Source organism: Artibeus jamaicensis, unplaced genomic scaffold (genome assembly GCF_021234435.1).
Source record: "Artibeus jamaicensis isolate MK-2021 breed Jamaican fruit bat unplaced genomic scaffold, CSHL_Jam_final scaffold_916, whole genome shotgun sequence".
NCBI classification, from domain to species: Eukaryota; Metazoa; Chordata; class Mammalia; order Chiroptera; family Phyllostomidae; genus Artibeus; species Artibeus jamaicensis.
In genome coordinates, this window is record NW_026522059.1 from 5,441,016 (window position 1) to 5,453,974 (window position 12,959).

The window sequence follows — 12,959 nt, forward strand, 5'->3', positions numbered from 1 at the left end:
CCTAACTGGCTCCTTCTCATGCTCACTCCTCACCTTGAACATGACCTCCTCTGACTACCTAAGGTATCCCTCCTCCTAACCTACTCTGTTGATGTACTTTTCTTTCATAACATATATCATCGGCAACCACCTCATGTTGTATTTATTTGTTTACTTGTTTATTGTCTGTCTCTTCCTATGAGTATATAAGTTGCTGGGTAATCAAAACTTACCAGTCGTGGTCACTAATCTACCCCCAACCCTAGGGGCTCAATACACACTTACAGGGGAATATGAACGAACAGGGTAGTGGGACCCTCGAATGCCCCCCCCCCAGATTAGTGGTCTTTAAACCAACTGCATTGTGTACTTGAAGCAATTACTTGTTTGGCAATTACACGTTTGGCAGCTGAGAGGACACGCACAGGTCGAAGATCAGACTGAAAACAGAGTTTGGAATAGACTACGAGTCAGTCTTCTTTGTTCGGGTCACCAAAGCCTTGAAAATACTACTCTTCTTAAGCTGAAATGCAAAGCCATGGATTCTAGACTATTTTGTGGGGAAGGTCTCTCTCTGCCTTCGGACAAACGGTGCCCAGCCCAGCCGAGCTGCGTGACAAGGAAGGTGAAGTCCCTCCCAGCAGCTGCCACCCAACTTGAAAAGGGTTGATTGATGTGACAAAGTCTTTCACAAAGAACACAAATCAAAGAGGATGACTGACAGCCGAGTAAACAGGTTAGAACTAGAGTAATTAGGAATATATTAGCAATTAAAATCAACTTATTATCATTAGCAGAATTGGCAGTTACTCGCAGTTTCCCCAGGGGCCTCCTTTCAAGTTTATCCTCGCAGATTATATTAAAGGCGGAATTAATGTTTTTGGAGATACAGTTTTGATTTGTCTCATTATTCGTCACAGTGCTTGGTGTACGGAAGGCACTTGATAAATATTTGCTGACGGAAGGAAGGATGGAAGGAAGGGAGGAAGAAGGGAGGAAACAAGGGGGGACTGGAATTCTAGAGGGGCTGGTCCGCCTGCCATGAAGTTGCAATGAGAAAACTCTTCTGAAGGAAAATTAATGTAAGTACAGTGGCCACAGTATTAGTGTAAATACTGTAGCCACAGGATTAGTTACTCATCACCAAATACTAAATTATGTACAATAGTGAAGATAGTAAGAATAGCTTTCTAGGGCAAAGTCCCTGGAATTTATCCAGCACAAAAGAAGTAGGAAGACTGTTTTGCTGTTATTGGAATTTCAAAACACCCTCTTCAAGATTTACTTCTCCCACTTCTGTGCACAAACATGTAGTTAGCAGTTTCCTCCGGAAGCGCACGCGCCTTGTTATATTTCCAGGAGCCAAAGAAAGGAGTCTATTTTGAATAATGATTTGCATAAACAGACACACACCATGACTCTTTAAACGGTCTCGTTCGGTTTGAGTGAAATGAACTTGACTTTGCTTGGAGCTGTCACATCGTGTGATTGATTCCCCAATTTCCCTCCCAGTCACCGGGCTGTGGCAGTCACGGCCCATTTGTACACCTGTCCTTCATGCCCCACACGTGCTCTGTTTCTGAGAAGCACAGTGACTGTGACGCTGGCTTGAGGAGGGACATAGTGCGACCAGCCCAGCCTGGCCCACGACAAATTACTAAGTGAGATTCCTGGTTTTGCTGGTTTATTACCCAAGGCTCTTCTCTGTGTCACCAGAGAGGTGACAATCTGTCAAAGCCCTGCTCCTGGAAGGAGCTCTTATCCTAGATTTTAGTGAAAAGGTCCCAAAGACAAGGAAGTGTCTAGCGGCCAGAAGAAGGGGGCACCTTCCAGGGGAGCCTGCGAGGTTTCCTTAAACAACGAACACCTTCGTGATGATCCTGCTGAAGTCACCAGTCCCTGCATCCGGGACGGCCACGATCTTGGGGAGACGGGCTCACCAACTCGTTCATTCAGCCATTCAACAAATAGTCACTGGGCACGGAATGAGAGTCAGGAGGCAGGATGGGAGCTGGGATTCGGAGATGAAACACAAACTCCCTCCCCACCCTCAAGCAGCTCTCGTTCTCGAAAACGATGCAGCACAGGACGCAGGTTCGGGCCCCAAAGCCTGGACCCACTATCCCGGTCACATAATCCCCCTGGGCCTCAGTTTCCTTACCTGTAATACGCAGAGGGCAACACGGCCCATCCCCAAGGGCTGCTGTGAGAATTAACTCGCACTTCAGAGCACCTGGGCAGCATCTAGGACACACGCAGGGTGACAGTTCCATTGTTTAATGTGTGTGGGAACCAACAGAGACCCCCCCCATTAAGTTTTCAGGAAAAACTCAAGGCCCCTGTGACCACCAGAGAGTAAGAGTGAGGTTCAGGTTCAAGAGTGAGTTTTTCTGAAGGTGAGGATAGAAGCTCAGTGTCAATATATCAGACCCTTGGGTGGAAATTGCTCTCTAGAACTTTCTAGAGCCCTGGACTGTCTTCCTCTTTTGACCTAGACATTGAGGCCCTTTATACTGGACTTGACTTCATGCCTCTGTCTCTCAGAAACTATCTCTCCATCTGGAATACCCCCCAGGCCCAGCTTCCCGCCAGAAGCCAGGTCCTTTTTAGCCCCAGGAGCCCTGTGCTGTCACAATGCACCCTTCCGCAGGGGCGCATTTGTGCGTGTCACCTGTCATCTCTTCCAGGGGTCATCAGCGCACACACCTGCCAAGGGCACGGGCGGAAGACGACCGTCTGAGTTGTTACCTTCGTGTGGAAATGGTGAGTGTTCGCTCTGGAAGGTAGAGTCGCCTGTGCGATGCCACACGAAGATAAATCTGGGGGTCTGCACTGTATCTCCGAACCCAGAGGCCATATTCTCCACCTCACACTGCCCTCCTTCCAACAACGGTGAGCTGACCAGAACCAGGCTTTGGGGTGGAAACGGTGGATATTACCTACATTTATAGTTTGAGAACTTTTGGGCATCTCCTTTGAGCTCCAAGTACTTCTCCCACTGTGGGGCACGGTGCCTGAAACCTCACCATTCCAGTCCCCCTCCTTCCCCCAAGGGCCCCCATTACCCTGGGGGGCAAATTTCTCGGCAGCTGTCTCTGCAGTTGTCCCCTCCCCCACACTGGTGAGTCCCTCCTTCACTCTACCGGTGTGCCTTTCCTGCCTCTTCCCCTCAGTCCATGCTCTCACCTCCTCCTGCACACCCTAGTAACGCCCACAGTAAACTCGGAGCAGGAGTCTGCTTAAAGAATCCTTTTCTTTGCACTCAACTCTGCCTTGAGTCTTCTCTGAAAATGCAAACATATACGCATATCAAGATTGGGATGGGAGGAGGTTTTTGTTTTAATCTTTTACATATTGCCTTTTTTTTTTCTTTTTGCAAGTGGGGTAGACGGTAATAGGCTTCAATAATGATACTTAAACACAAAATTACTCTTGGGAGGTCGCAGACATTAAAGCGCTACCATCAGAACCAAGAAGAAATGAGTTTACTGGTGTCCTTCCTAGTCCAGAATTGGGGGGCAGCACAGCGGGCGCTTTGGGAGGGAGGCTTGGGTTACTGTGGGCGGAGTATTCAGACCACAGGAGGAAGACTTCTACACTCTCCGTTAGCACCGCTGCTTTGGAAAGTTGAAGGAGGGGATAGTGGGTGTGGTTTTCTGAAAATTGTTTGGCAGGAAACTGATTGGTGTTGGGCGGTGACTCTGAAGAGAGACCGTTGTTTTTAAAAAAGTGTCTCTCAGTCACTCCAATTTTCTGGTTAAAGCTTCACAACCATCCTCGAAGTTACTATTACCACTCAGCTTACAGAGGAAGAAACTGAGGCTCGGGAAGTTTAAGGCCTCACCGCTAGTAAATGGAGTGAAGGTCAAATCCTGATTACCTGGTTCTGGAAGGTGTTAAATAAAATACAAAAAGGGGAAAAAAAAAAGGTAGAGGGAAGGCCAAGAGACAAGACTAGACTAGGGGGCTTTGGAGGTGGATCCCATCAGGAAAAGGGAGCCCGTGCGGATCTCGGTTCACCTTGGCCAGTTGATTCGGAGGAAGGGAAGCGGCCCGCGGAAGGCCAGGCGGGGGTCGTGGAACCTGGCGAGGTCTGGAGTGGGGACAGCCCTGTCCCCGCCTACGATTCCCTCCACCGCGGGGTCTCACCTCCCAGCTCCTTCCGAGCTCTGGGAAGGCGGTGCCGTCTGGTCCCGCGCGGCCTCCGTAGAGTCCTCGTTGCCATGGTTCCCAAGGACCGTGTGGACGCGCAGGAACGAGAAAAGGGAGTCCCGGGGATCTTGGGTCAGGCTCCCGGGGCACACGAACCGCAGAGGCGCCATGGGCCGGAGTAAGCTCTCCCTTCCACCTTCTGTCCTCGATCCTTCCCTTTCCAGCCATCGTCCGGGGTCCACTCGGACCCTCGGCGCCAGCCCTGACCGGAGCCCAGCGCGGCACAGCCTGTCCCTTCGCCCTGTGCAGACCCAGCTGGGCCAGGTCCTCTTCCGACCCTCCTGGCAGCCTGGCCTCTGAGAGGCTCGGGGTCACCTTCTGTGAAATGGGGTGCACGTGGGGTGGATGCAAAGGGACGGTGGGAGCGCAGGGGTCACACACACTGAGCCCGCGCGTGCCCTTGCTTGTGGTGTGGTCGCGGGCTCGTCGCTGTCCCAGAGCCGCAGCCCCAGACCCGTTCGGGAGGGCAGTGTGCCCGGTGGTCCAGGGATCCGCGTCCAGCCTCCCCGCTCCACCTGCTGTCTAGGAGCCAGTGACTTCACCCCTTTGGGCCCAAGCCTCCTCACCTCCAAGACAGTAACAAGGCAAGAACCATATCTTTTGCAGACATTGTGCTGTGCAAGTGCTGCTTCGAAGACACGGAGAGAACCGTGGGAAGTGACGGGTTAACAGGATGCAGGTCAGGTGGAACCGTACATAGTAGAAGGAACCCGTCTGATGCGGGCACCTTATTTGTCCTCCCTGAAAGGCGACTTGGTGCAGTCCGACCTAATCGATCACTTATTGTAAAAAGTGTTACGGTTACTGTTCTAAAGCCAAGGGACTTGGTGCTAGATGACGCGATTTCTGTTGTGGAAGAGCTGACATCCTGGCAGCGAAGGGTGCGGGTAATTTGTAAATGTGACCACCCCATTTCCTAAACCAGGTACTGCTATTTTCTCTCATACACACTAGTAAAACAATAGGAAAAAATTCGACAGACAGTCGTAAAAAATTAAATGAAAATTTTCTTTCTGTCCTGTGACCCACTCATTTTACCCCTGGATATTACCAATGAAAAGGGGAAACCTTTGTCCACACAAAGGCTTGTATGTGTCTCTTCACAGCAACTGCTCTCCTCATAGTAAGGACAAAAAGAAACAACCCAACTATTCTCCAACATTTACACTTATTCATGGATTAACAAACTGTGGGCTCACTGCACGTTGCACGTGGGTGTGACCGCACTTATTAACCTGGACGATGTCCCCGACGTGTCCCCATTCTAATAAGGATACCTGCACAATGCTTTGCGTTTGTAGGCGTTCTTGTCAGCTCGAGCCCCTTTCCCAGCCTATGATTATTCAAGTAGTGGCCATCACTTAGTTTTTTAAAGGACTGGAGGTATCATTGCCATGAAGTCTTGTTAGGGTGTTGCAGAGGCCTTCCCTTTGGGGACCCAGCCTCTCTTTCAGTCAGTGGGTTGTCAGGTAAAATACAGGACAATGTGTGTATGTGTATGTATGTGTAGACATATATATTCTCCACCCCCCAAATCTGGCAACCTTAGTTTCAGGTCCAAGAACAGGCGAAGGCCTGGAACCTGGACAGGAACCTGTGAATTTTTATGGAGGAGATGTCCTTCTCCCTCAGGTCATTGACCCTTGCATGTTGATTGTTCAGGCTGAGGAGTATCGTTGATGGCTGCCCATCTATATTGTCCTTAGTGGTGTAATGTTCTGTTAACCTTCTCTCCGTGGGTAAACCCCACTGTCACTGGCTGTCACTTCGACCTTGCCCTTCATCATAATATCTACCCAGCAGTAATGGTCGGTGTCCTCGTTGCCACCTGGGCATCAGGGAATCTGATTTCAAAGTCCTGTCTTGGCCTCTGCATTTGGGATCACTTCCGGCATTAAGTCTTCCAGGGTGAGCTCCCCAGGAAGCAGACTTTGCATGGAGAGCGGTATGCAGGAGGTTTCCTGGGGAGTGTTACTGGTGGCTGGGAAGAAAGAGAGGTTGGCTGGAGAGGGAATTTGTGATGCATCTTAACAAAGGCTTTGGCTAGCTAACGGGACACTTGCAAGGAACTCTAAACTTGCAACGGGAGCCATCGCAAGCTGGGGTGAGAGGATGGGCCTTTGTAGCCCCATGGCAACCGACCACTGGAGATGGGCTTTGCTGGGGAAGGGCGTGACCTCTGCTGAGGTGTCTTCATCTGAAGTGACTTCCGAAGAAGGCGGGCAGCTGGGGGCTGTCTGCTGGCAGAAGGCCCAGCAGGAGGAGTTGCTCTTCCAGAGCTGCAGGGGCAACCTGCGGCACAGCCTGGCAGGTGCGGCAGCCGGGCTGCCCTTTCCTGTCCGCAGACATCGCCTCCCAGCGCCAGATTCAGCTCAGGCTTCTCCCTGAGGCCTCTTTTGACCTCCCTCTTGTCGCTCAGTAGCACTGATCGCGCCTCCCGTAGTGCACGCTGCGGTGTGGACTTCCATCGTTGCCCAACTGCACTTGACTGATGTTTCCAATAGCGCGCATTGCGCTAACACAGCAGGGAAAGGCAGGCCGAATGAATCGTCCTGTTTTTAAGAGTTTCTTTTAAAAAAGTAGAGAAAGAAGAGTCGTTAGACGCTTCAAGAGGTAACCACTTATTTGTGACCCCTTAATTTCTATTAAATCTCTATTTCATGTACAGGGTGCAGCAAAAGCGGGTTTACAGCTGTGAGCATGCAAAACACGGTTTATTCTTGTACTATTATTTACTAATTATTGTATTATTTTCCACACGAACAGCAGTAAGCCTGCTTTTGCCCATCCCTGTATGTATCTGCTAGGTCTTTAGAGATGTTTTAAACATTCTGCAAAAGCTGCCACAAACGTATATTATTGATTTCGTTCTAATCCAGCGAGAAACAGAGGGCTGTTCACAAAGCGTTGTCTAAAGCTTGAAGGAACGGACGCTAAGTTGCTGGCTCGGGGGGTTTCTGAAACGCTCGTCACGCCAAAAAGCTTTGTGGAAACCAGCCCAGCGTGGCAACCCCCCACATGCCGCCCTCGGCCCTCTGCTCCCCCACCCACAAGTCATTTCACTGACACTCCCTCAGGGTATCAGAATCCCATCATAGCAAGGATTTGAAAGGACCCCTCGGCTAGCTGATCAATTTTGGTGAAATCCCTGGATTCCTCAGCGGAATTCTTTCAGTGAGAGAAGTAGGAAGCTGCAGCTAAAGCCGTTAGCACAGTCAGTGGTCCACTCATTCGTCCAGTCGTGTGACATTGGCTTGGACCTTCTGTGGCTGAGACATCGCTCAGAATCCAGCAAAGTCCTGCGTTTTGCTATTTACATTTTTCCAAAATAAGGAAGCGAAAACATGTTGCACGCAATGCCTCAGCGTGTTCTTCTTACCAAACAATAGGCATTGTAAACCACCTCTCTTGAAATAGGCCTGCGATGCCATATGAATGCTTCCAGAGCATTTTAAATCCCTTGATTTCTTGTAAACACAGTGCTTTACCATTTAGAGTAGGACTCTCTAAAGGTGAACAGCGCTCCTTGGGGTTAAAGAACGTTTGATCTAAATTACAGGGTAAATAAAACTGCAAAGCGCTTTCGCATTGAAAAGCACGAAACCCTATCATCTCCATACAGCATGTGGAATATCCCGACCGGTTTCTTCTTGGGGACCCCGGTTTTGGCACTACAGGCAAGGCCGTGCTGTGTCCCAACCATTTCTCGAGTGCTACCAACGGCGTGTTCCCCAACAGCGTGCCTAATATAGCAGGGTTCAGAAAAGGGCCCCTGGGCAATTCAAGGCCTTCCCCGTTTACTGGCTCCTGTGATTCTCCGTTTTGGTTTTGTTTTCTCAACCTATGCTAATTATGTATGGTTGCTGTTGAGCAGGCTTCCCTGTTGTGCTGAACGAACTCTGAGCCCCTCCTCGCCCTGGTGTGCGCCTGTGTGCAAACTAGTTATTTCCGGTAGGGAGATTCCCCTGCCCCGCACCCTTTTCAACTAATAGTGATTATTGTCTTAATTCTCATGATCGGGAGATATGAATCAACATCATTCCTTCCTATTAGCTATGTGCCCCCCAAAGCAAAGATTTGACAACTGCATGGAAATGATCAAATTCACACATGTGATAGCATTATAAAAAGAGTGCTTTTTAATTTGAACAAAGGTGGAGCAAGAGAACATAAGAAGGGTATTTGGTACCAGTAGGAACTTGGTCAGCCGTGGGAAGAACCTGCAAGACTTTAGGTTTGGATACATCAGAAGAACCTTTCAGACCGCAGAGCTGAGGGGGCTGATACCTGTAGTGTCCCCAAGACCCAGGGAGCCTTCTGTGGGCTGAGCAAACGCTGATGCAGCCACCAGGCTGGGGACCAAGTGATGCCTAACAGAATGCTTTCAGAACCCCCCCATCACATCCGACTTAACCACGCCTGCAGCCACAGCTCCTGTGGAGTTCAGTTAGGTTCAGACCTTCCACGTGGATACCCCGCTGGGCCTTCCCAGGCACCTGGGCATCTGGTCTGGGAAAGAATATCAGTGCAGGACCATGTATCAAGTTGCAATCGAACTGCCCAATATGTTTTCCTCTCTAGAAGAATGCCTTCGTGAAAACCCAGAGGGCTATATTTAGTACGTGTTTCTCAGACTCCTCAGGGTCCGTGGCGGGTAGGGCTGCTGGAGGAGCTGGCTCCCTGGCCCACCCCTCCCCCTCTGTCGTCCCCCCCTCCCCTGGCTGGGCTCTATCCTGGCCCCCCATGTCCATGTATGAAGGTGGATACTGCCTACACACCAAACCACCCACATCCCCGGAAAACAGCTGCTCCTCGGACACCCCTGGAAGAGGGATGCATCCCTGGTGCAGTCAGTCTGTCTTTAGGAATGAGCCTGGAGCCGCGGCTGGTGCAGGGTTTGGAGCAGGCGTGGGGCAGCTTGGCTAGAGAATTTCACTGCTCCCGTACCCGGGGCATGGTCTGGAGGGCCAGGCAGGGGCTCTGGTTGGGCACGTCCTTCTGGCCCCATGGATTCTAGCTCTGATGGTAGCAAGGACCCAGAAATCCGCCCTCCCTCATCCATGGGTTTGTGGAGCTCACTTAGAGCCACAAGATTCCCTATCAACAGTCTTGTAGTCATTACCCATCAACCCTGTCTCCATCCGCACAAGACCCTGCTCTGGAGACAAAACTGGCATCTTCGCGTCTGTTCCCTCTGACCCCATCGTGGTTCCACAGGACCTCCAGCAGGGGGCAGCACTTCCCGGGGCGCTTTCCTTTGGAAAATCCCCTGGGCCTGGAAATCGGCGTTTCACCGCCGAGAAAGACCCACGTGTGGATGATGCAATAACCCGGCGAGGACCCCGAGGTGCGGGGTGTGTAACGCGTGTTCTCTCAGTCACAGAAGACCTCATCAGACGGAACGCCGAGCACAACGACTGCGTGATCTTCTCCTTGGAGGAGCTCTCCCTGCACCAGCAGGAGATAGAAAGGCTGGAGCACCTGGACAGGTGGTGCCGGGACTTGAAAATCCTCTACCTGCAGAACAATCTCATCGGGAAGATCGGTGAGTGTTCGGGCCTCTGTTCTCGCGGCTTCTGGGACCCTGTGGGTGGGAGAACCTGGGGAAGGCGGTGCATTCTCGGAGGAAGGCGGTGGCTCAGAGAGAATTGCCCGGGGCTGCGTGTGGAACCTTCCCATGGAGGAGGAGGGGGGCGTTCAAGGTGGGGGCACGTTCGGTGACCTGCTCGTACATAACTGGGTTTTTGAGAAGTTGGCCAGGGAGGAGAGGACGTGATCCAGGTGCCTGCCTGGGCTTCACATCCTCCGGAAGACGGGAAGGGTTTTGTGGGGACCGAGTGAGTCCTCCTCAGGCTGCCGCAGCCTGGGGTGGCCAGTTCTGCCCGATGTGTGGTGGGTGTTTATTCGCAAGGAAGGCACAGTGCTTAGAGTTGGGTGTTGGGGGGCTTTGATGATTATGTCTTTGTTTACTGGACCAGTTTGGAAAGGAATGAAAGGTGAACAGAGGAGTCAGGGGGATGAAGACCGGAATATGAGCACCATGACGGACAAAACCCTCTAGAAAACGTGGTTGAGGCTGACGGCCCAGTGGGCTTCCACCCTATCCGAGCAGCAGCAGGAAACCACCACGGGTTCCCTTACCAGTGCCCGGGCCCTTGCTTGATGGCAGCAGCCGGAGGGGACCCTGTGCCCTCCATTGCAGGGAGGTCCCAGAAGCCAGGAGAGAGGGCGGGTCAGGGCATGTGCGTTGCCTTCTCCCAATTCATCCATCCATGGGACAAGTTGGTCCTCCGCCGCCCCACCCGGCCAACAGTGAGTTAACGCAGCAGGGAGGGAGGCCTGTGGAGTCATTCTAACAGGGGTCCTGCCACATGGAAACAGGAGCAGCGTCCCCCAGCACTCAGAGAACACCGGTGTCACTTAGGGGTTAGAGCAGGAACGGGCTCTGCCGTCAGGTAGACCTGGGTGTGAGCTCCGCCTCCTCCGCTTAGAAACCTTGTGGAGTGAGGTCGGATGGGGACGTCGTGGAGGCTCAGCCTCGTGTGTGAAGCGGGGATCGTAACACCTCGCAGGCTGAAGCGGTCCCTGGGCTACAGGAACCACTGCAGGTAGCACCGTACTGGCTCGGGAGATGACAGCTGCTGCCATGGTTGATAGTGCTGTTGACCCGGGGGTGCCCCAGGCAAGGCCAGGGAAGGTCAGCGCGGAAGGGAGCACCTGGAACAGAGTTGGAGGAGAAGGGCTGGGGTCAGGGTTGACGGGTGAGTGAGCGGGACCCCGTGGGTCGTGGCGCTGGAACCCAGAGGCCAGCTTCTAAGTCAGGTTTCACTTTCCACTGTCATGTGCAGGAGACCTCCACAGGGCCGAGTGGCCTTGTCTGGAGACGTTTTGTTGTCATAGTGTATGTGTGTGTGTGTGTGTGTTGAACGGGGTGGGGGCTGCTAATGTCAGGCAGTGTGGGGAGGCCAGGGACCCTGCCGACCGCCCCAGGACGGTACCACACACAGGAGGCACCAGGCCCCAAACGCCAGTGTAGCTGGGGCGGAGCAGCCCTGGGTGACGTGGTCGCCTCGGGTTTGGTGGGTCATCCCGAATGCCGGAAGGTTCCAGAAACCCCAGAATTTGCATCATTCAGGGGGGAAGATTTATCAGAGTTCTTTACATTTCTCCAGAAAGTTATTTCCGGCATCTCTGACTATCAGAAATTCAGAACTGGCGCATCTCTCCGCTAAGAGGTTGTTACAGACAACCCCCGCTTCATGCCAGGGGCACGGGAGGGCCGCCCTCATCGCTCAGGTCCAAAAGGGTTCCCGAAATTTTAGTCTGTGCAGCTGCGCCCGCCACAATGACTAATTAGCAGCGTAGTATTTCTGTCCCTTCCAGAGCTCCGAGAGGGCCTACATGCTTGCTTCCCAAGTGTTCTTCAATTAAACGCCCTTCTGAATTGCGATAATGGGGGTTGTCAGGGCTGCTCCACCCACACGCACTCAGGCACTTGTTTAGCGAGTACAACTGTTTCTCTGGGGCCCGGACCTGCTCCCGTGCCCCGGAGGTGGAAGTCTGCAAAACGGCTGTGTTTCCTGAAGCTCTGCTCCTCACTGGGAGAGACCGGCGGGTCTGGGGGGAAGGCTTCGTGTTGGTCCAGGAGTGAGCCGAGGACCCTCTGGGACACCCCCAGGCCCCACCCCAGACCTCCGGACTCAGAATCTGTGGGCGTAGGCTCCCAGCGTGGTCTCCATTTGTAGTGACCTTCCAGGGAGCCTGGTGTGGGGAGGAGTTGGGAGCCCCCGAGCCGCTTGAGTCGGGGAGGGAAAGGTCTGGTTATGGCAGCTGGTGACAACGGCTTCCAGCGTGGTTTGGGCCAGGACGCTCAGACGCCCTCCCTGCTGCCGATGCTCTACACACTGTTACTTAGGAAACGTGTTACTTGTGAAACGTGTTCTGTCCTGGCCCTTTGGCCCATTGCTCTTCGGTTAATTTAGGACATCCTTCTGGAACAAATCTGAACTTTATTTTTCTACAGGGTGACTCTTTTAGCATTTAGAGGGTTCTATGTGTCACCAGCGTGGGGGAAAGAAGAGGTATTCTGTGGTGGGCTGGCAATTGTAACAATGTTAACTTCGGGTGTTTTTGCTCAGGATGCAGACTAGACACTCCTGTCTATCAAAACCCTGGCACTCAGAGCTCCACAAATCTGTCGCCTATTGAATGCTCAGATGTTGCCTAGAGAACCTTCCCTGAACGTCAGTGTTACTCAGGATAATCAAACCGCCGAGAGACGCTTGAGGAATTTTTTCTAAAATTCTCATTGTGAAAAAAATGAGTCAACTGAGACTTAAAGGGGAAAAGTGTTATTCTTGGGTTGTGGCAACATATAGAATCTTTTGTAAATTGTAAGTGAGACAGGATGACAGGGTGGTGATTATAAGTAATCGTACTTGATCTCTGTACCACCCCTGAGCGGTGGGCAGAGGGGTGTCTCTGGAAGCGGGGCTGCCCGGCCACGCATTTCCTGGTGGGGTTTTCACACTCCCGTCGTCATAGAAGGGACCGCTCTTTCCAGGTGTGGCGTCGTGATTCACTGCCAGGCCCCCCAGCCAAGTGTTCTGACTCTCCCACTTCGCCTGCAGCAAATGGGTTAGTTCTTCACACCTAAGTGTTCTCATTTGTGAGCGGGAGGTAGTAATAGAGTGTTTACCTTATAGGGTCGTTATGAGGATTCATGACATAATATATGCAAAATGCTTAGAAAATTACATGGCACATAA

At 52.1% G+C, this 12,959-nt stretch overlaps 1 protein-coding gene across 2 annotated transcripts in view; it reads left to right on the forward strand.

The window, feature by feature from the left end:
* The first annotated feature begins 4,214 nt into the window (after positions 1 to 4,214).
* The window catches only part of DNAAF11 (dynein axonemal assembly factor 11), a 56,157-nt gene continuing 47,412 nt past the window's right edge, over positions 4,215 to 12,959 (forward strand). For both annotated transcript variants that reach the window (XM_037166753.2, XM_053661094.1), the window contains exons 1-2: positions 4,215 to 4,309; positions 9,569 to 9,736. In XM_037166753.2, the coding sequence (XP_037022648.2) occupies positions 4,300 to 4,309; positions 9,569 to 9,736 (178 nt within the window). In that variant the 5' untranslated portion in view covers positions 4,215 to 4,299. The remainder of the gene's footprint in view (positions 4,310 to 9,568; positions 9,737 to 12,959) is intronic.